Raw genomic sequence first — 23438 nt, forward strand, 5'->3', positions numbered from 1 at the left:
TCGGAACACAGGACTTGCCGAGGCCCAAAAAGACGCCAAAAAAACCACTCTATCCCATAAATAATCTATATCCCTAGATCCTCCTTCAAAAACACGCCCATTCCTCTCCAACCAAATGACCCAGGAGATTGCAAAGACTACACTACTCCAAAGAACTTTAGCCCTCTTCGACCTTCCAAAGACTTGAAAATCAAATAATAGCATTTGAGCAAAACCTCTAGGAGCCACCCACTGTACATTGCCCAAACCAAATACCCGATTCCACAAAAGCCCCGCCACCGAACAATGCAAAAAAAGATGATCCAAAGATTCTCCACTTTTGCAACACATTATGCACCATTGAGGATTAAGATACCATGAAGGTCTCCTCCTTTGCAATGAATCATTTTGTTAAAAATCCACCTACTACACACCTACCACTACCACCTACTACACACTCACCTACTTCACCTACTCTCCACCTACTCCTCACCTACTCCTCACCTACTACACACTCACCCTCTTCTATATATAGGAATCATGAATCATTGTAATATATATCAATAAACATACATCAATCAATAATACAATCATTTCTCTTTATACATTAAATTTCTACATGGTATCAGAGCTAGGTTGAGAACCTAGTATTTTCGCTTCACCGGCGGGCGGCAGCCTCGCCTTGGCCGCCCGCCGGACCTCTCATCTCTCAACTGTTTCTGCATGACTTCCATCACATGTGCACTCTCTTGCCAGGATGGGCTCTCTCTTTAGTTGAAAGAGGAGAATCTGTCTCTCTCTCTCTCCATCACATGCAAGCAAATCTCTTCAAAACTACCATAGATAATGTTACAGACACTATCACTGCTGACCTGTTTTCACTAGCTCCGCCGCCAGTTCCGACTGTCGCTCATTATCATCTCCGTCCGTAGATACAGCATCTCCGACGCTTGAGCATCGCTCCACCTATGATTTAACAGTCGGATGCTTTGAGAATCATCAGCCTCGGAGAGACGAGATCTTGTTAGCGCCGCCGCCGTCGTGGTGGTGGTGGTGGTGGTGGTTTTCCCATTTCATGCCGGTTCGTCGATCCTCCGCCGATGAGTGCCTCCCGGAAACTCGCCGTAAACTTTCCGATCTCTGAATTTCAACAGATCCTTGCGGCGGTGGTAAGGGCTCGTATTTTTGCCCTAGAATTCCAAAATCTTCGCCGACGAGGAGGATATCCTGATGAGCGAGGTTCACTTGGGTTGTCCACCTAATTTATCTGGGCCACAAATCTCCCGTGTCATCTTCTCACTCCCACCTGTTGAGCCCGTGGATAGAAAATATATGGATGCTTTCAAAGATGAAGCCATTCACACACCCTTGCTTTCTTTCTGCCCGTGCACCCCCCGAGGGACAGCCACTGCTGTGTTGTTTTTTGAGAAGAGTCAGAAAACTTGCATCGAAATTCCTCTCTCTCACTTTACTTTTTCAAACCCACAGCTCCTTTTTCTTTCACCACATGATCCCCTTTCTTTTCTTTTCTTTATTTTTCATTTTCAAACACACAATCCTTTTTTAATCAACCCACTCAACTTTCTTTTATTTTAATACATATCTATATATATCTATGTTTATTATCATATATTGCACAAACCCTTTTTCTTTTTTTCTTTTCTTTCTTTATTTATTTCTTTCTTTTCATTCCTTTATTACATCTATACCCATATCCATCATCACACTCTTTCTTTATTTATTTCTTTTAATCACCTTTTGCACCTCCCTCTCCGACTCCCTCACCACAAGATAGAATTTTTATTTATTTATCTTATCTTTTTTGTGTTCCCTTTTTCACAATAAAAAAAAAATATATATATATATATATATATATAGCTTTGCACACCAAACCATATTTTATTCATTTCAGAGATCAACCCCGATCACAATTTTACACAAAAAAATAAAAATAAAAAAAAATAAAAAAAAAAAAACAACAACAACAACAACAAACCAAAACACAACACCAACAGATTTGTTTTCTTTTCTGCAGACGGCCACCCACCGACCTCACTTCTTCGCCTATTCCGCCGGTCATTTCTTCTTGCCTCCGTCCTAGGCGGCCCTTGACAGTGTTGCCTCCGTGTTTCCCACTCCACTGGGCACGATCACTCCACCCTGCTCCTCCACTACAGCATATGGCGGACCTCCAAATCGGAACATAACGGTGGCCTTCCGCTTCAGCTCCTTATTTTCCGCCTTTAGCACACTTATCTCTGCTCGCGCATCCTTATACATGCGTTGGAGCAGAGCCAGCTGGGCGTTTAACTGCTGCACCTCATTTGTCCTACTCTGCAGCCGGTGCGACAGGTTTGTGACCGCCGTCATGGTCTCCACACATGACTTCAAAGTATACTGATTGGCCTCAATATCAGTTTGCACCGCCATTTTTTGCTCCACCGACCGCATCGGAAAGTTCAACGGAGCAAAACCAGAGGCGCTTGGTTGAGGTTCACTGGCCACCGCACCAGTTATCTCTCTTGTTGACACGTTGAGGTCGGGAAAGAGAGTAAGCAGACCACGAGACGAAGAGGCCATATTCTGGGTAGCTGAACGGGAAGACGAGGCCATTTTCTGGGCAACAGAGTGTTCCAGAATCTCTTTCTCAGAAACGGAAGAGGTTTTTCAAAGGATTTTCGCAGGTTTTTTGTCTCAGCCTCTGCCTTCGCCTCAGCCTCCGTCTTGGTTAAATAGCCAAGGCAGGCATGCGCATCGCGCGCCACTTGACGCCAGACGACAAAACGGGCGCGCAAGCCAATGTGGTGCCGCGCCTCGCCATCATGTCCGGCACACCTTTTTATGACTTGGGCTCGCCTTTTGATGGCACGTCTTTTTATGGATTGGGCACGCCTTTTGATGGCACGCCTTTTGAAAGATTGGGCACACCTTTTGAGAGTGCGACTTTTTAGGGGTCCGACAAGACTCTGTAAACTGTCCCGACATTGATTCCGGTTAGCTCCTTCATGGGTCCGACAAGACTCTGTAAACTGTCCCGACATTAATTCCGGTTAGCTCCTTTATGGGTCCGACAAGACTCTGTAAACTGTCCCGACATTGATTCCGGTTAGCTCCTTCATGGGTCCAACAAGACTCTGTAAACTGTCCCGACATTGATTCCGGTTAGTTTCTACAAGGGTCCAGCAAGACTCCATAAACTGTCACAACAACTGTCACAACACCTTTTGAGGGTGCGACTTTTTAGAGGTCCAACAAGACTCTGTAAACTGTCCGGACATTGATTCCGGTTAGTTTCTACAAGGGTCCAGCAAGACTCCGTAAACTGTCACAACAACTGTCACAACATTGTCTGCTACAACGGTCCGACATGACCCCATAAACTGTCTTCTACATCGGTCTGCCATAACCATACAGTCTTCTACAACGGTCTGACACGACCATACAGTGTCTCCTATCCTCTTTTATTTTTATGTATTTTTTTGTTTTGTTACTCTCTCCAAACTCAAGTTGGTTAGTTCCTATCCCCCTTGAGTTTGCGGGGGGCTGTTAAAAACCCACCTACTACACACCTACCACTACCACCTACTACACACTCACCTATTTCACCTACTCTCCACCTACTCCTCACCTACTACACACTCACCCTCTTCTATATATATGAATCATGAATCATTGTAATATATATCAATAAATATACAACAATCAATAATACAATCATTTCTCTTTATACATTAAATTTCTACACATTTGTCAAAGTTCCCCCATGAACCAAAATCCACATGAAAACTTTCACCTTAAGAGGAGCACATGCCTTCCAGATCTTTTTGTGAAACAAAAACTGAGGTACATGCGGACTATCAATGATTTTTTCTAGAAAGGATTTACAAGTAAAAGAGCCCGACGAATGAATATTCCAAAGCCAACAATCCTCCAAGATTGGAGACAAAGAAACATTTTCAAGCCTTGACAATAAAGATATCAACTCGGGAACTTCCCTATCATGAAGATTTCGGTAAAAATTAAAATTCCATGAACAAGGAGCCAACGAAGAGACAGCCACGGACGCAATAGAACAATTATGAGATTGAGAAACTCTATACAAAAGAGGATAAGACTCGGCAAAGGACGAAGAACCCACCCAAACATCCTCCCAAAACCTTACCATGTCCCCCCTCCTCCCCACCCTCACAGAAATAAATTGGGACCAAATTGGATAAATATGAGAAATTGACTTCCACGGAGCACGTCCATTACCCCTAGAAACCACCTGAGAGTCCCTACCATTAACATGCAACCCATATTTACTTTTGATAACTGCATGCCATAATGAACCACACTCAATTGGGAATCTCCATAACCACTTGCCCAGCAAAGCCATGTTTTCTAGCCAATATATTACCAACTGCCAAGCCCCCTTTTTCCTTTGGCAATGACACCGTTTCCCATTTCACCAAATGGTCTTTTCTTCCTTCTTCCTTTCCTTCCCACAGAAAATCCCTCATTTGCTTTTCTATGAATTTTGCTACCTTGACCGGAATCTTGAACAAAGACATGAAATAAATAGGGATCCCACTCAGCACTGTCTTAACCAAAGTGTATCTACCCCCACGGGACAAAAGAGCCCTACTCCACCCATCTAACCTCTTACCTATCCTTTCCACCACTGGATTCCAAAACATTTCACTTCTTGGGTTACCTCCCAGTGGAAGGCCTAAATACTTCATAGGAAATGTCTCAATCCCACAACCAAGTAATTCAACCACCCTTTGAATCAAACTTGAATCAGCATTAATACTCGTTACCCTACTCTTTTCTAAATTAACCTTAAGCCCTGAAATTGCCCCAAAAAGCCTAACTACTGAAAAAAGGTTTGCCATTTGGCACTCATCCCCCAAAGAGAAGAAAATAGTGTCATCCACAAATTGCAAATGCGACACACTAACCCTATCTCTACCAACCTGTAAACCTTCAAACAGGCCTACCTCTTTAGCTTTGTCAACCATCCTACCTAACACATCGACAACCAAAATGAATAGAAAAGGAGATAAAGGGTCTCCCTGTCTCAAACCTCGCGAGACCTTAAAACATTCCCCTGGTTTGCCATTAACTATCACCAACATATTACAATACGTCAAACAACCCTTAATTCAAGCTCTCCATCTCGCACCATACCCTTTCTTGTTCATCACGAAATCCAAAAAGCGCCAGTTTACATGATCATATGCTTTCTCAAAATCTGCCTTAAACACAATGCCTACCTTCCCCGACTTCCGACACTCCTCTACCACCTCATTTGCCACCAGAACCACATCTAGAATTTGCCTACCTTGCACAAAAGCCCCTTGTGTCTGAGAGATTGTATCTCCTAAAGAACATCTCAACCTTTTTGACAAAACCTTACCCAAAATCTTGTAAAGTGATGTAATCAAACTAATAGGCCTAAATTCTCCCATTCTAATGGCTCCATCCCTCTTAGGAATCAAACAGATAAAGGTGGCATTTGTACATAAATTGACCACCCCTGTCTCATAGAATTCCATGAAAACTCTAACCAGATCCTCTTTCACCACCTCCCAGCAATCTTGAAAAACAGCCATAGAAAAACCGTCTGGACCCGGAGCCTTGTCCCTTTCACACTCAAAAACTGCTTCCCGAATCTCATATTCCTCAAAAGGTCGCTCTAACCACATCGCACTCTCTTGATTTATAGGCTGCCATTCAAGTCCATCTATCCCAGACCTGACAATATCTTCCGCGCGAAAATAAGTTAGAATAAAAATCAAAAATCCCCTGAACTATTTGCTCCTCTCTATCCACCACTACACCTGGCCTTACTTCCAATCGCTTAATGAGTTTCTTCTTCCTTTTCCCATCCGCAATTCTATGAAAAAATTTTGAACTAACATCCCCTTCATTTAGCCATTTCACCTTCGCTTTTTGTGCCCAAAAGATCTGCTCCCTAAGAGTCAATCTTCCAATTTCAAACCTAACTCCCTCCTCTCACCCCTCAAAGCCTCAATTTCACTCCCTTGCATCTCCAAAGTATCTATCTCCTCAATCCTTCGCAAAACCTGACATTTAGTTGATTCTAAATTCCCGAAAATCTCCCTATTCCACTGTTTCACATTCTCTTTAATCACTTTCAACTTTCTCATGAATTTATAACCCTCCCACCCCTGATATGTAGCAGTATTCCACCACTCCTCAAAGGCCTCTTTAAAAGAAGGATGTTCCAACCACATATTCTCAAATCTAAATGGAGCCGGACCCCACCTAAAAGGACAACTCTCACACATCATTGGACAATGATTAGATACCAATCTTGGTAATGCCTCCTGCCTGACATTGGGGAAAATCCCCTCCCACCCCAAAGAAAATAAAAATCTATCCAATCGACAACAGACCCGCCTTTCCCTTAAATTTGACCATGTGAATCTGGCATTAAAAAGAGGAGTGTCAACCAACTCGCATCCTCTAATGAAACCATCAAAATCTCTCATACTCCTATTGATTCCGTTCCCATTAAGCTTTTCTGAAACCTTCCTAACCACATTGAAATCCCCTCCTAAACACCAATTAGGATAACATAACCCAAATAAACCATATAACTCATCCCACCAATCCTTCCTCCTAGAAGGACAATTAGGACCATATACCCCCGACAACCACCACTCACTGAGATCTAGATTCCTAAACCTAATTGACAGTGAAAACTCACCAACTACTGTTTCAAACTCCGACACAACCCTCTCATCCCAAATAGTTAAAATACCTCCCGACCATCCCACTGATGATACAAAGGCCCACCTTTTATGCCTAGCTCCCCAAATACTCTTAATAAGAAACCTATCACAAACTTCTACTTTAGTTTCTTGAAAAATGACAATGTCAGGTTGATGTTTTCCCAAAAAATCCCTAATGATTCCCCTCTTCTTCCAGGATCCCAAACCTCTTACATTCCAGCTAACAATCTTCATTAATAATCATTGTCACCCCTAACCTCCCCATGCCTATTATCATAATTAATTGTACTCATCAAATTCCTTAACTCCCTGGCTCCCTTTCTAACCGAAGCCCCTCCCCCTCCCCCTCCTCGCCTAGTACTCTCCCCCCTAATGACACTAGAGAGAATAATGGCAAGGCTCTCCCGCAAATCTCCCACTTTCACTCTCAAGGTAGACAATGGAGAAGGGAAATTAGTTTTCTCTCAAAAATTCTCTCTCCAAAATTAACTCCCTTGTAAAACTAAGCTATGGGTGGGTGTTACTTATAGGCACCTCATGATATAAGATGGAGCCCATGTGCAAGGCACATGGAGAATGTTCTCTCTAACAACTTTGTTCAAGGAAGTGACCTCTCCGAGGATGAAGAAAATCTTAAAGATGAGATCAACCTATCGATGAACCCTTCTTCTTAGCCAAGCCTAACCAATGATCCCCAATCATCCAAAAGGGTCAGGAGCAGTTTAAGAGAATGCCCTACCGCAAATGTTGCCGAGTCTCAAGGACTCCCTAGATCGTGCCACCTCAACCCGAGTATAGGCTAATTTAACCGAAGAGTAAATTTATCTCCACTTACCGTCCTCAGGATCAGGTCCTTTGTTTGGACTCCGTCACGCCCATGGTTCTGGTGCATAGATTCCGAAAAGCTCCGAGCTTGCAAGTCTTAGGGGACTCATTAACGGCGCGACTTCTAGATTACGTTGAAATCTGTTCGAAGCTAAGCACTTCAGATCTCTAAGTTTGTGGATCCGAACCCTTTCGTGTCTGAACTCAAATAGGTCTTTAGGTTCATGGTTCTAAGCCCTTTTGAGACAAAACAATTACCTCAGAGAATAGATCTCCTCTGAGGGTTTCACCTTTTCTGAATATGATATCTCTCTTCAAGAGCGCACGTCGATTAATTCTTCTGAACGCCTGTATGATCTAGCCCTCCTCAGATGGGTTTGTTGGGCTCTCGTTAGAGATATAAGCTTGATGGGTTCTCCTCGGCCCAATTTGTTAACTTTCTCGCAGACCCGCTCAATAGAATTCACTTTGGCTCACTTGGCAATAATTTCTCTGGGCCCACTAATTTTGGGCTTTCCGACTAGACTCCGATTGGGCTTAATTAATGGGTTCAAGTTAACCCCTTTTACACTAGGGAGCCTCAAAGTGTTAACATTTCGGCTCAGATCACACCCCCTAATTTACACTTTACTAGTCCTCGAAGAAAACAAAATCTAAGCCATTTTCGTAAGGATCACGATTGCACTTAGCGTATGTGTAGACACTCCATTTTGACTAGCCCTAAGACTTGGGCGCTTTCTTTTGATTATCCAATGATAAAAACAAGAATGTGTTTCTCACAAAATCCTTAATCGGAAAGATGGAATTTAAGCTTTCTTCCTAACCCTAAGCCTGTTTTGGCCAAGTGTTTAAGTCCTATTCAAAACTCTCTTTCGAAAATTTCTTTCCGCGCTTTGTTCCGAGTATTTCCATAGTGTTCCAAGGCTCATTTTTAAACTTCAAAATAAAACATTTTCTCAAGAAATTGAGCAAAGAACGGTGTGGAAATAGGAGGAAAAGATGATAATTCTATCGAAAAATTCTGTTTCGTGCAAAATAGTCAGGCCGCGGCCAATATTTTGGCTGGCCGGTAAATTTGTCCAAGAACAAGACAGTTTCGGCAAAATTCTTGTTTAGTGCGTATGGGACATCCCATTATTCCATTTTCTGATCCATTCATGCATGAAATGCATATACACTCTGCCTCCATTATCAAAAGAGTTTGCCTCTTCAAAAAATGAGTAGCTAGAGCAAGGGTCAAGTGCTTTATCCTTGTCACCCCATGATCCTTGTTTTCCACCTTGTCTCCCACCATCTTCTCCATTTAGTCTTCCACCATTGCCTTTAAGGAGGAGATCAAATTGTTGAGGAAGGAGAGCTTTGATCATAAGAGAGAGTTCTTGGCCAAAATTGAGTGGAGCTGTCTAAGAAGCATGAACACTTCTTAGAAGGTGACGTATCCTTGTCGTGTCCGTGTCGGACACCGACACTCTTTGGACACTCTTACGACACGTGTCTGACACTATTCAAAATGTGTTCTATTTTTGAATTTTTTTTAAAGACCTGGACACTTTTTGGACAGTTGGAGGACACACGTATCAATCGCATAAACACACATGTCTATCGATTGGACACGTGAAATTAATCATAAGTTTAAACAAAACAACTTAAGATACAATAATAAAACAAAAACCATATAAATTTATAGGGATTAATATCATATTACATTTTTTATTATCTTTGAATAATATATTCATATATATAACATATAAAAAATATATAAAATTATATATTTCATGCGTGTCCCCCCACGTGTCGTGTCCTGTATTTTTTAAAAATTAACGTGTCGGCGTGTCGGCGTGTCCGTGTCATATCTGTGTCCGTGTCCATGCTTCCTAGGGAGCTGTGAACTTCCATACACTGTTATACTGCCTTTCATTTGTAAAACTATCCAAAACATATCATTGTAATCAAATTCTTGAGTTTTGATAAAAGAAAGGGGGGGGTGGTTGAAAATCAGAGAGTTAATCAATCTCCCCCACACACACTGCTAAACAACCCAAAAACACCATTCTAGCCAGAATTCCGAATTTTCGAATTGAGGATTGGGAACATGTTTCATACACTTGAGAGGGTGACCAATAGAGAGTTTGAAAATCAAGAAGTTCATCCTTTCTTTGAAAGGTGAAATTTCAATCTCTTTCATTTTTTGTATTTTTCTTTCTTATATTGATATTCTTGCTTTAATTTCAATCACTTACATTCTCACATTGGGCTATTGTGATTGAAAGTGTGAAATTTATGATCATGTGTTGTTTCCAACTACTGTGATGCATTGCATTCTTTCTGAGATCAGCATAGTTCCAACCAAAAAAAGAATTGAATTGTTTCAGTTCGTAGCCTTTTAAACTCGAGTTAGCAAGCCCATTGGGGTGTTTTCACACCTAATGCCTTAAAGCCATCCGGTTTGGGAGTCATTGACCTAAAACTCGCTACATGAGTTCATTAGAAAGCTTAAGGGACCGGAGCAGCGCACATGATTAGTTTTTGGCCTTTCTAACTCGAGTTAGTAAGCCCGTTGGAGTGTTATGCCCTAAAGTCATATGGTTTGGGAGTTATCGTCCTAACACTCGTAATATGGATTAACTAGAAAGCTTAAGAGATCAATTCAAAAAAAAAAAGACCAATAGGCCCATGCCTGATTTCAAAGATCTAAAGCATCACAGTTTTTGTTGGGGACAAGGATATGATTAGAAGACGTTTGCCTTTCACTCCACACTAGATCTCACTCTACACGTAAGTGACTTGTAATGCTTTCTATCTGATTGTGATTTGATGCCCTTTTTTTTTTGTAATTGTTGAATACTTTCCATACAATTGTTTTCATTTCGTTTATATTCAATGTATGAGACATCATGCAATGAGAGACGAGTCGTGTTGCTACCTTAGTTTAGAGCAAACGACTCCTACTACTTGAGACGATTTGTGCCTATACGTTGAACGCAGCAATCCTCCTGATCAATATTTCAAGCTTGTAATTGTGAAAGATTGGGTAGTCCAAACCATAGCACAATCAACTTCCAACTTTAAACCCTATTTATGTAATTAGTGGTGGATTCATTGTCCTAGGACTTTCCCCAATTAATTTCTCAACACGAATATTTAGTGCTAATTGATTTTAATTTTCATTATAATTCCCGTTTCAATATTACTATCATCAATCATTTTCATCAAATTAACTTAGGAATCTCGCAATTAAAATAGTTAAATTTCACATTAGTCCCTGTGGATCGATACCTACACTTAGCCCTATTCTACGGAATTGGAACCGAGTTTAGTCCTTTATTTTTTGTGTGCTAAACGACCCATCATATATGAAAATGATTTTCTTTTTTTGTGATAAGTAAAGCAAATTAAATTTAAAAGCATCAAAGGGGATGCTACCGATGATAACCTGTATAGGCAAAGAAAAAACAAAACAAGGCTTACACACTCAAGACAAAAAGGCCTCTAGCTTTTTACAAATGAAGAAAATCTACAAAATCAACAATATGTACTAAGTTAGGCATAGCTCTCCCTGAAATCCAACTAACACCAAATGACCATCATACAACTTTTAAGCCAATTCACTTATCAAACAAGGGGAAAAAATATGATTTTTTTTTTTTTTGATAAATAAAGAGTAACTTCTCTGGTTAGCGGTGGGAATCATGTCGTGTCATGTCTTGCTTGTGTCGTGTCACCTCGAGCTCGTGTCAAAATCTCCTCAACACTAAACGACCCATTTAACTAATTGTCTCAAATATGTTGATACTAACACGACTTGTTTATAAATGCGTCAACCCAAACAAAACCCACATAACACGATTAATAAATGGGCCGCGTTTGGGTCGATAGGACCCACTTACAACCCTTAATCTGTTAACAAGAATGAGTGCATTATTCTTATATATGTCTACAAGAGCAATATATATGAAAATAACTCAAAGAATTGTGACTAATCCATAAATGTACAAGTCAAAAAAATCACAAACATCCAAAAGTACACATAAAATAATTTTTAAAAGAAAAATAGTTATTCACGAACACAACAAGGTACAAGTTGAAAAAAGAACTACCACATAAATAAATAAATAATCAAAATCTATTATACAATTGGTTAAATCAATAGCATTCAAGCATAACATCGATCATTTGATAAGAAATAATACAATGGCTCAGTCATTTCTTTGTCTTCTTCTTTCCTTTATTTCTTCGAGTTAAGGTAGGACCTATCAATCCTCATTATTGCATATAAGAAAAAACTTCATATGATAACATGCCTTTTCAAATTCTCATTACTAATTATCAAGACCATCTTAAGCTAGTACTGCAGTCTGAAAATACATGATGCAATATAATTATACCACATAAAAAATAGCAATTAAATTAAGATCATTGGCAATGCCTTTACCGACTCAAGTGCTTAGGAGATTCATTCAATGTTTTAGGGTCCTACATGTGCTATGTACTTAAATGGAGAACAGCTATGTGTTAAAATTTACCATCACCTACCACCAATTTACCATCACCTACCACCACCTACTCCTCACCTACTACACTCACCCTCTCCTATATAATGAGCCACTCACCATTTGTAATATACACAACAACATATATCAATCAATAATACATCTATTTCTTACATGGTATCAGAGCAAGAGCAAGGTTAAGAACTTAGTGATTCCGCTTCACCGGCGGGCGGCAGCCTCGCCTTGGCCGTCCGCCGGACAAACCCAAATTTTCTAATTCTCTCTCTCCTTCCTCCATACTTTTCACCCACATACCAGTGCACAAAAACCCTCTTCGCATACATCAATTTTAATAGGTGGCTTCGCATTGGCTCCTGGCGCATCAACCCAACTCCCTGCTCCACCGGGCTGGTCGGGGCAGATTCTGGGCCCGAACGGGCTGCAACTTCGATTCCTCCAGCACCGGCAACTGCTCCACCGGCGATTGAGGAGGCCAGCTTCGGTGCTCCGGCGGCGGCGCTCCGCCTGTCACCCTTGTCAAATTCACCCTCGGAGACAATGGTGGAGGAGCAATGACTAAAAAAAAAAGGAGACGAAGATAGAGAGGAAGAGGGCGGCTCTCTCTCTCTCTCTCAGTTCGTAGTTGGAACTGTGGGTAACTGAAGGACCAAAAAATAAAAGGGAGAGACTTTGCAGAGAGAGATGGCGATCCAATGCCCTCCGGCTTTCTTTGCTCTTCTATAGCTCTCTCTGCTTGTTTGTCGTTGTTGCTTTAGCTGAAGACCCATTTCTGTTCTATGGTTGGACTGTCTCCTATACCACTGCCTCTCCACTTGGTGTTAAACAACAGAGAGGGTGACTCAATCTCTCTCTCTCTCTCCTATCATACACAGATAACCACATTGTTTTTCTTCTCACTACTCACCCCATGTGATCCACTCTACCACAAACAAATAAAATAAATAAATCAATCAGCAAATGCATTGAACTTCCTCGGGCCACCCAATTCCCTATTCTTATTATTATTATATATATACTTTTCTCTTTTCTTATTTATTTATCATCACACCAACTTTTATCCCCCTCTTTTCATTTCTTTATTATTTTTTTTTTCTTTTACTCACCCATGTGACCCACGATGTTCCAACCTATACTTTTTCTTTTCATTACACTCTTGTTCCCCACTTTCTTTAATTATATATATATATATATATATCTCTTTTTATTATATTATATATATAAAAAAAAAAAAACCATCATCATCTCTCCTCCGTTTGATTTCCAACTCCATTATTTTTATTTCTTTTCTCCACACCACTTTCCTTATTTCCCCCATCTTTCATTTTTGATTTCAAATATATTTTTATTATTTTTTCTTTATTTTTCTTTCACATTACTTTTAATCTTTTTCCAATTCCATTCATACCATACAGCTTTGCACACCAAACCATATTTTATTCATCTCAGGGATCCACCTCGATCACAATTTTACACAAAACAAAAAAACAAAAAACAAAAAAACAAAAAAACAAAAAAAACAACAACAACAACAACAAACCACCACACAACACCAACAGCTTTGTTTTCTTTTCTGCAGCCGGCCACCAACCGACCTCACTTCTTCGCCTATTCCGCCGGTCTTTTCTTCTTGCCTCCGTCTTGGGCAGCCCTTGCCGGTGTTGCCTCCGTGTTTCCCACTCCACTGGGCACGATCACTACTCCCTGCTCCTCCACTGCAGCATATGGCGGCCCTCCAAATCGGAACATCACGGTGGCCTTCTGCTTCAGCTCCTTGTTTTCTGCCTTCAGCACACTTATCTCTGCTCGCGCATCCTTATACATGCGCTGGAGCAGAGCCAGTTGGGAGTTTAACTGTTGCACCTCATTTGTCCTGCTCTGCAGCCGGTGCGACAAGTTTGTGACCGCCGTCGTGGTTTCCACACATGACTTCAGAGTATACTGATTGGCCTCAATATCATTTTGCACCACCATTTTTTGCTCCACCGACCGCATCGGAAAGTTCAACGGAGCAAAACCAGAGGTGTTTGGTTGAGGTTCACTGGCCACCGCACCAGTTATTTCTCTTGTGGGCTCGTTCAGTTCTGGAAAGAGCGTGAGCAGACCACGGGAAGAGGAGGCCATGTTCTGGGTAGCTGGACGGGACGAAGAGGCCATGTTGCTGAGTGTTTCAGAGACGGGTTGGTTACAGAGTCTTACAGAAACACTCTCTCAGCAAAAGGAACTATCTCTCTCAGCAACACGAAGAGTTTTTTTTTTTCAGAGTTTTTTAGCGGGTTTTCTGCCTCAGCCTCAGCCTCCGCTTCGATTTATAAAGACCTTGACGAAGAGGCAGACACGCGCATCATGAGTCGCTCGGCGCTCGCCGACAACTTGGCACGCCTTTTGATGGCACGCCTTTTTATGGATTGGGCACGCCTTTTGATGGCACGCCTTTTGAAAGATTGGGCACACCTTTTGAGGGTGCGACTTTTTAAGGGTCCGACAAGACTCTGTAAACTGTCCCGACATAGATTCCGGTTAGTTTCTACAAGGGTCCGACAAGACTCTGTAAACTGTCCCGACATAGATTCCGGTTAGTTTCTACAAGGGTCCGACAAGACTCTGTAAACTGTCCCGACATTGTTTCCGGTTAATTTCTACAAGGGTCCGACAAGACTCTGTAAACTGTCCCGACATTGATTCCGGTTAGCTCCTTCATGGGTCCGACAAGACTCTGTAAACTGTCCCGACATTGATTTCGGTTAGTTTCTACAAGGGTCCAGCAAGACTCCGTAAACTGTCACAACAACTGTCACCACATTGTCTGCTACAACGGTCCGACATGACCCCATAAACTGTCTTCTACATCGGTCTGACACAACCATCCAGTGTCCTCTACAACGTTATGACACCACCATCCAGTGTCTTCACCAATGGTCTGACACGACCATACAGTGTCTCTTATCCTCTTTTATTTTTATGTATTTTCTTGTTTTGTTACTCTCTCCAAACTCAAGTTGGTTAGTTTTTATCCTCCTTGAGTTTGCGGGGGGCTGTTAAAATTTACCATCACCTACCACCAATTTACCATCACCTACCACCACCTACTCCTCACCTACTACACTCACCCTCTCCAATATAATGAGCCACTCACCATTTGTAATATACACAACAACATATATCAATCAATAATACATCTATTTCTTACACTATGCACCTTAAACAGGTTGTGTTGGGTTGGTTTACAAATCATTGTTGAGTTTGTGTTAACAGGTCAACGCAAATAATTATATGCTTAGCTGTGTGACTCTGTCAGATTCGAGTCACGTGGGTTTGACACTAACCTAAGCCAATTATCTGTCATGTTATTGGGTCATGTAACTATTGATTTTGTGTCAAGAACTAGCCAACCCTAAACTGCTAATTTCTTGTTCGGTTCACATAGCTTTAACGTGTAGCGTCAAAAATTCCCACCCCTACTTGTCGAATATTTTCTAATTGTTGCATGCATAAGCACAAATAATCAACTGCATTAATACTTTTGCACGAACAATTAATAGTTCCCCCCATTTTCAACGCTTCCACATTCTAAGGTTAGCCTTGTATTTTTCTTATAAAAGAGGAGTCTCCAAAATATTGCCTTCAAGAGGCTAAGCTTTTTTGAATCCATCCAGCCACCAATTCGGAATGGAAAATGGCATCACTTTAAGAGCTGCCTTCCTCAAGAATAAAGATGAAATCTGGGTTAAAATGGTCAGCTGACTCCAAAGTAGGCATTGGAAAGGGTAGAACAAATGGGGAATGACCGCCTTATAGCGACAAAATATAAAGATATTAGCATTTTTTATAATATCTAATAGCAATAAGAATATAAACAACCCAAACTCCAACATAGCTGACCCCAAGAAATTATATGAAGTAACCAAAGACTTCCAAATGAACTTTTCTACAACATTTCAGCAATAATACATCAAAAACAAAATTTTGGGAAAATAAAATAAACAATCACTAACAATAAGCCTAAGCTATGCAAGGCCATTGTACATTAACACCTACTGACCCAATGTCACACTATAGTCTGTAGATATACCACACTGATTTCTGATTACTCCACCTCTCATTCCATAAGGATCTTTTTTATATTTATAGGCTTCCATATACTATCTTTCCTTGATAAACTTCTACCTAGTAATAGATTACGGTTGATACCTCTTGTCAACCTCATGCATGAGATCACCCATCCTCTGCACCTGTTAGCTAAGATACTTGAGGACACACCCTGGGAACAAAAGTGTATGGTTTGTGGACGTCATACCATTTGACACAATGGCTATAACGGGATACTCCATAAAATGAACAGACAATTACACATGGTCCTATCCTGTGGAAAAATTTGGACAGTATCTCATGCCTCATGTTCAAAACTCTTTATGAGAATATTAGTATTAAGTAAAAGTACTAGTGACCAACAATAAGGGCATTTCGGAACAAAAAAGCTAAAGAGGACGGCAAGAGTGGACTCGCTTGCATGGGGAAAAAGATTTATTATTTTAATCTTTTAACCTTAAGACATGATGCAGGACAACACCTGAAATGGCTTTAAAGCTGGAATTTGTAAAGTTATGCCGGGGCTTAAAGTTCATCTCTAGTGAAAAATTAAGGAGTTTTTTAATATGTATGGAAGGAAGGTTAGGGCTCAATTAAATAAGGGAAAGGAATGAATATTGTGACTGTTCTAGGAACTATGAACAGTACCCGTAAACAGTTTCTTGGGCTGTTGAAGTGCAGAAAAATATAAGAAAGGAGGAGGAAGACAGTTCTAGGAATCACTCTTAGAGGACTTAGGCATCACAACTAGTGTTTGATTGCATTACACAATCTATAAATAAAGTTTTCAAAGCTCTTAAAATTTTTTAAAATATCAACTCTATTAAATTAGAAGCATTACACAACTTTATAAGACTCTAGAGACTTCCTTTCACTAGGAGTCTAGGACTAGGATTCCAAAAGAGAGAACTAGACTTTCGATTTGTACAGCATATCAAAGGCCAAATAAGGCCAACAAAATATAATCAATTTAATAACTTGGCTCACAAAAAGACCCATAGAACCCCGTACAGCCCATGTCTAGAAAATGTTGAAATTACCAAAATACCGTTGACCTATAAAACTTAAAAAAATCATTTAGAAAATTTAATAGATTATTACCTAGCTTAAGGAATCATAAAATAAGACTACTAAACCTAAAAACTTAAGGAAAATTATAAATAAATAAAATAATAGAAAAAAACAGAGTTTAACCCTTATAACAAAATACATTTTTTAATTTTGTCAATTTAAACCCTAATTTTTCTATTTATTTTCAATATAAACCATAAGCCAATTTTTGTTAAGTAAAACCGACAGAAAAATAGTATTTTAGTCATTAAACTCAATGTATGTGTACATAAATTGTCTAAAATACCCTTTTTCGTTAAGTTTGATTACTAAAATACCCTTTTTCTATTAATTTTCCCTAATGAAAATAGACAAATGGTTTAGATTGAAAACAAATCACAAGTTTAGGGTTTAAATTGACAAAACCAAAAACTCAGGATTTATTTTGTTATAATGGTCAAACCCTAGGTTTTTTTTATAATTTCCCCAAAACTTAATTATACATTGATCCCAAATGAATTTGGCTTTAAGCCACCCAATTTCCAAACATATTTGCATCTTTATTTTATTTTTTCTTGATCTTCTAGTAGACTGCATCAAGACAGACGGGAAAACAAAACAACAGTAAAAAAAACATTTCAAGCCCATCACATTACAGCCATAAATCAGAAGGTTTTGCCAGGGTTGGATGGCTAAGCATGGGTGAGGGACTCAACATAACAAAAGCAAGAGATGCTATTAATTTCAGCATTAACATTTAACACAAAGCAATGGTAATTGGTTACCAAGGAAGAAAATTATCTCTTAATTTAAGAAGCCAACCTTGGATGGTTTGCAGACCAGATTGAATCCGCTTTCCACACTCCTTGAAAAGTCCTTTTGGACGCCCAAAAATGACAACCATAAGTTCAACGAGTGCATAGACAGCACTTTTTGGGAGCCACTCCCCATCAATAGGAGATGGTGCTAACTCAAGTTTATCTCCCCATGCCCGTTTGACATTTCCAAAATATGCTGGTTCCAAAGTTTCTTTGCCTGCCGAACTCAATCCAGTAATGTTACTCAGCTGTTCTTCAAGCTGAGCTTGTTTTTCAGAAAGTGCTGACCTATCTCTATAGTGTAGGTCAGACCGAGAGAGACTCAGATTTAATGCATTGAGCTCCTTGGTCAGCTCCTGGATATGCCGCATCTGCTGCATGTCAGCCTTCATCGCAACATCCAATTTCTCAACATGTTGAGCAGCATTCTTGTAGTCACATATCCGGAGCAGATAGAATATGTGCAGCAGCTCATTGTAAAAGAGTAAACCAATGCACTGTTGTCTCTTTATGGATAAAAATTGCCAAAAATTAACCACAGAAGAATGAATTAGAGAAAATGACAGATTATCATACAAAAAAAGAAAAAATAAAAGAACTTAGTATTAGCACATTAAACAAAATCAGCCCAATATGAAAGCATTATCTGTCCTAACATGAAGTGGACTCTTAGGAATTGTTGCATGGAGGATCAGATATTTAGTAGTTGTTTGGCATGGGCTAAAATAGCACTCATCATCTTATTTGAGTCACAATCATCTTATTTGGGTGACATCACTTCTTATTTAAATCACATCGCCTCTCTACCACATCACTTCAAACCCAATACATATTTCATATTTTTTCATAAAAAGTCAAAAAGTATACTAATCTAGCACTTCCCAAACAACCCCTTAGGACTCAATTCTATGATACAAAATTGTCACCATGCATGTCCAAGGGAGGGCACATATCAGGTACTCCAAAATTTTGAGAAGCAAATCTTCATCTTACATAGCAGGAGAGAAACTGATTCAAACAACTTTCAAAATTCAGAGTCTTCGGAGTTTACCATATAATCCATTGAAAAACGTACACAACCTCATGGATGGCCATATAATTACCAAATTACAGCACTAAAGTTTCACATGAAAGATGGTCTTATGTACTAATATGTGAACATTTATTTCTCCTCTTTATTTATTTATTAATTCATTCATTTTTCTATTTATTTTTTATTACGTATTTTTTCTCCTGTTATTAACCAAGGATCACACCCGCCTGCCTTTCACCAGGCCTGGACAAGCAGTGGAAAAGGCGAAGTTTAAACCAAGTGAAGAACTTTTCAGTTACATGGCGATAATTAACAACAGAATGCAAAATTTAATTGGAAGCCAAAGATATTTATATATTTTGTGTAAATATCATTATTACTGAGTTGTGTTACAAAGTGCAACAATACTGGAGCTATTGACTATGAATAACCATTGAAACCGCTAATAATCACACATAACAGATCGTTTGAATCAAAGTCAAAATATAGTTATAATCCATTTCCCATCAGCAGTGGAAAACCCTATAATACTACTTTCTTTCTTTTTTCTTTTGAAGAGCAAACCCTAGAATACTACTCAAATCAAAGAAAAGAGCCATTAGAACTTCTAGTACTGTTATTGATGTATTAATACAGTCCTTGTAGCTTATTTATATATTGCAACTTACAACAGAAGCCTGTCACGTATAAACTTGAAGGTCCAACCCAAGTTTTATCTGGCATAAGCAAACTTCAGAAAAATAACTTATACTGGATAAAGATCTGGACTTACCTTTTCTGGCTGAATAGACTCCCACACCTCATTACATTTGTTAACAGCTCTCTCAACCAAATTTACATCATCCCACTGCATGAGGTGTACATGCAAGATAGAAGTCGCAAAAAACATCTGGTCCACCGGTTGACGATGACAATTAACAACATATACAATCAGATACTATTAACAGGAACAAACAGTAGGCCGACAAAAGTAACAATCTAGCCAAATAGAAATTAACAAGGTATGCATTTCTGCATCCTTGGTGAGTGCATAGATGTAAAACCTACGTACAGAAAATTTACTAAAGGTGGCTCTCTCCATCTATATTCTGGTGGTACTGTCAATTGACAAGGAATCACATTCAACTGGTAGAAAATATTCATTCAAATTTAAACAAACCTGTAATTCTGTGTAAAACATTTCAGAAGCACAATTATATCCACTTTCCAAAGCAGATATTGACCCTTGATAATCTCCTTCAATTATCAGAGCATTTGCGAGTTGTGAATTGAAGTTGCAAAACCATAACTTTGCAGAAAACCTTCAATGAAGATCCATACATAGTCAGTACAAATCAAGATTAATGCAATAGACGTCATGAATAACACCCATGATAGCTGCTATTTAGAAACAAATAAAAAAAATTAAATACTAACCTAATCCCCTCAATGAATCACTCAAAATTTTCTAATTATTGATAAATGTAATACAAAAGTAACTATAAAATAGAGGCAGCATGAAGTACTAAAATTGCACTCTAAAGCTCAACTGAGATTAAACCAGCCCAATCAGCTAGCAAATATCAATATGCAGATCAATATTAATCAGAATATTAGCCCCACATGTTTTCAACATATATGATGCATGGACACCATGGGTATATCTAAAAAGCCTTGTAATAGCAACAATATAGGTCTGGATATGACAACTATTATTAGTAGAACTGTAAGTATGTACAAGTAAAATAAATCAATGAAGGGACCTGCTTACCCTTCCACAGAAGATGCCGCAAGAGTTAAACCCTTGTTTAATATTTGTTTTTGTGAAGGAATAGCTCCCACGAGATGGTAACACTGGCTGAGTAAGCTATATGCTCTGCACTTCAACTCGAAGCATGAAGGAATGGACTTCAAGAGCAATTGCTGTGGGAACAAAGTGATAAAATGATTTGAAATTCATAACACAGTCTCCTTCCCCTTTTCTTAATTACAAGTGAATATATACTGAATGAAATACACTCATTGCATTGGCTAGTTTTCACCCAATTACTTCAACCCAAAAAATCCCTCTCGCCAATCACTTGAATTGCATGATTATTAGTTACTAAGGGCATCTCCAATCCTTGAATCAAAGCTATTTCAAATTTAAACTTGGGTAAAAATCACTCAAAATTTTACCCAAATCAATGTATGGTTTCATTTTCATAATTGGTTTTCTAAAATTTTTTGAAAGGTATAAATTAGTTTGACAAAAATAAACATCAAAAGATATTTTCAAATTTTTAAAAATTATTTCTGGCCCCAAGAAAGCTAAAATCATGCGAACAATGATGAGCATTCTTTTTTTTTTCTCATTTTTTTACACCAAATTCGTTTTTAGTTTTTTCATAAATTTTTCAGAAAACTGATTCTCAAAACCAAATCAAACATACTTGGGTGCCTCTATTTACACACCACATTTTGTCTCAAGGCACACCTTTAATTATTTGATAAATAAATATTTTGCTCAATACATACCACAATCTTCCATCTTTACCCTTCCTCACACACCCCACCCACAATCTTCCATCTTTACCTTCACTCACTCACCCCTACACACCCACGTTCTTCCATCTCCCCCCTCCATTCTCTGTTTAAACAGGTGAAGACCATTGTTATGTTCAGAGTAAAGCAGTTGGTGAGTTCTCATTTGGCAGCACAAAACCGAACAAATCACATATGTTCGACTATTGATAGCCGAACATGTAGCTTTTATTCGACACATAGAAACCGAAAAATTGAATCAAGTTCGACATTAATAGATCGAACAAAACCAATGTGTACGGCGTGGATAGTCGAACAGAAGAATAATATTCGACTCTGGATAACCGAACTAATACAAACGGTTTATCCCCCGTAAGCACATGAAAACGGGAAGAACAAAAAAAAAAGGAAAAAATAACCTTTTCCTTGCTCCATTGTTCCAAATCAGTGTTGCCAGATGCATCCATCATTCAATCCAATCAAAATATTCAATAATATGTATATTTTTGATTGTTTCTTCCAAGGGTTTTGGGTTTTGTTTTAGGGTTTTTGGATTCTTGACAGATAAGATATATACGTACCGTTTGAGAATAAAGATGTGTATTATATTCAGTATTGTCCTTCGTGGTAATTATACAAATGATGTGTATTATAACCTTTGTCCTTTGTGGTCATTTTATTTTAGGTTAAAATTGTAACAAAAAAAAATTAATTAATGGTGTGCCTTCAAATGAAAACTGGTGTGTAAATAGATGCTCCCAACATACTTGGCTGTTAAATTTACAAAGAGACAATTTTGTGGCTCTCAAATTTACCATTCTGCCATTAGTGAAGCTTTTACTCAAAGTTATGCCTAAATCTGGGTTTGCCCAAATGAAGCTTTTACTAAAATTTGAGCAAAATTTTGATAAGGGCTGGACAAAGCATTTTTAAACTCTGCAATTCTGATATTGAAACAAAACCCATAAATCAAATCTAAGAAACCAAATGGGGAAAAAAATGTCAACTATGGGAATTTGATAAACAACAATTTCAGATAGATTAGATTAGATATAGATATATGGAAAGTGAGGGGGGATGGGAAGAGAACTTACGCAGCGTTCGAGGTGGGATTTGGCGTGATTGACATTGTGAGAGTGCTTGAGGAGGAGGGTGGAGATGCGAAGGCGAGTCTTGACCTCGACGATTGGGAGGAAAGAGACTTGGCTCTGACAAATGGCTTCAAGGCACTTCACGGCCTTTCCGATCTCACCCTTCTTCTCGTGATGGTCCGCCAGTCCCCACAGTCCCTCCGCCGCTGCTTCCATTTTTTATTTTCCTCCACTTTCTTTTCTTTTCTTTCCTTTCCTTTTCTTTTCTTTTCTCTTCTCGTTAGGCAATCAGGGACGGCCACACTCCCGGTAAGGGAGGGCTTTCGTCTTCACTTGTCTACCGACTACCCTCGTTACACTACTTCTGTTTTGCATCTCATCATTATCTTAGGGAAATGGTTTGACGTGCAATGCATATGTCATTTTTCATACATCAATCATACATTAATGAGGTGAAGATTTAAAAAGAAAAGGAAAAAAAATTAAGACCAAAATATCACATCAATTAATAAAACTTATTTTTTAAAGCTTCTTTAGTACTCTTAATTTAGAATTCCTAAACATTTTTCTTTTACATAAAATTATACACTAACTTTTCACGAAATGATTTTACTTTGTTCAATTTAAACATTTTTATTTTTATAAAATTATTTATAAAAATTTATAAAATTATACACTAACTTTTTACGAAATGATTTTACTTTGTTCAATTTAAACATTTTTATAAAATTATTTATAAAAATTTATATAATTTTATATAAAATTACAAACATTGTACAAAAAAACAATTTCGGTGGTAG

The 23438-nt window shown here is 38.9% G+C and overlaps 1 protein-coding gene across 1 annotated transcript in view; it reads right to left on the reverse strand.

Annotated features, from left to right (window-relative positions):
• Positions 1-23092, reverse strand: part of LOC114318448 (Tetratricopeptide repeat (TPR)-like superfamily protein) — a 47176-nt gene extending 24084 nt beyond the window's left edge. Inside the window, exons 1-5 of the mRNA XM_028265337.2 lie at positions 22642-23092; positions 20796-20947; positions 20205-20346; positions 19818-19934; positions 18017-18518 (exon numbers count right to left, since the gene is read on the reverse strand). Coding sequence (XP_028121138.2) covers positions 18017-18518; positions 19818-19934; positions 20205-20346; positions 20796-20947; positions 22642-22854 — 1126 coding nt within the window. The 5' untranslated portion in view covers positions 22855-23092. The remainder of the gene's footprint in view (positions 1-18016; positions 18519-19817; positions 19935-20204; positions 20347-20795; positions 20948-22641) is intronic.
• Positions 23093-23438: the final 346 nt, after the last annotated feature.

The sequence above is a fragment of the Camellia sinensis genome, chromosome 3 (genome assembly GCF_055761805.1).
Source record: "Camellia sinensis isolate YWXY chromosome 3, ASM5576180v1, whole genome shotgun sequence".
NCBI lineage: Eukaryota > Viridiplantae > Streptophyta > Magnoliopsida > Ericales > Theaceae > Camellia > Camellia sinensis.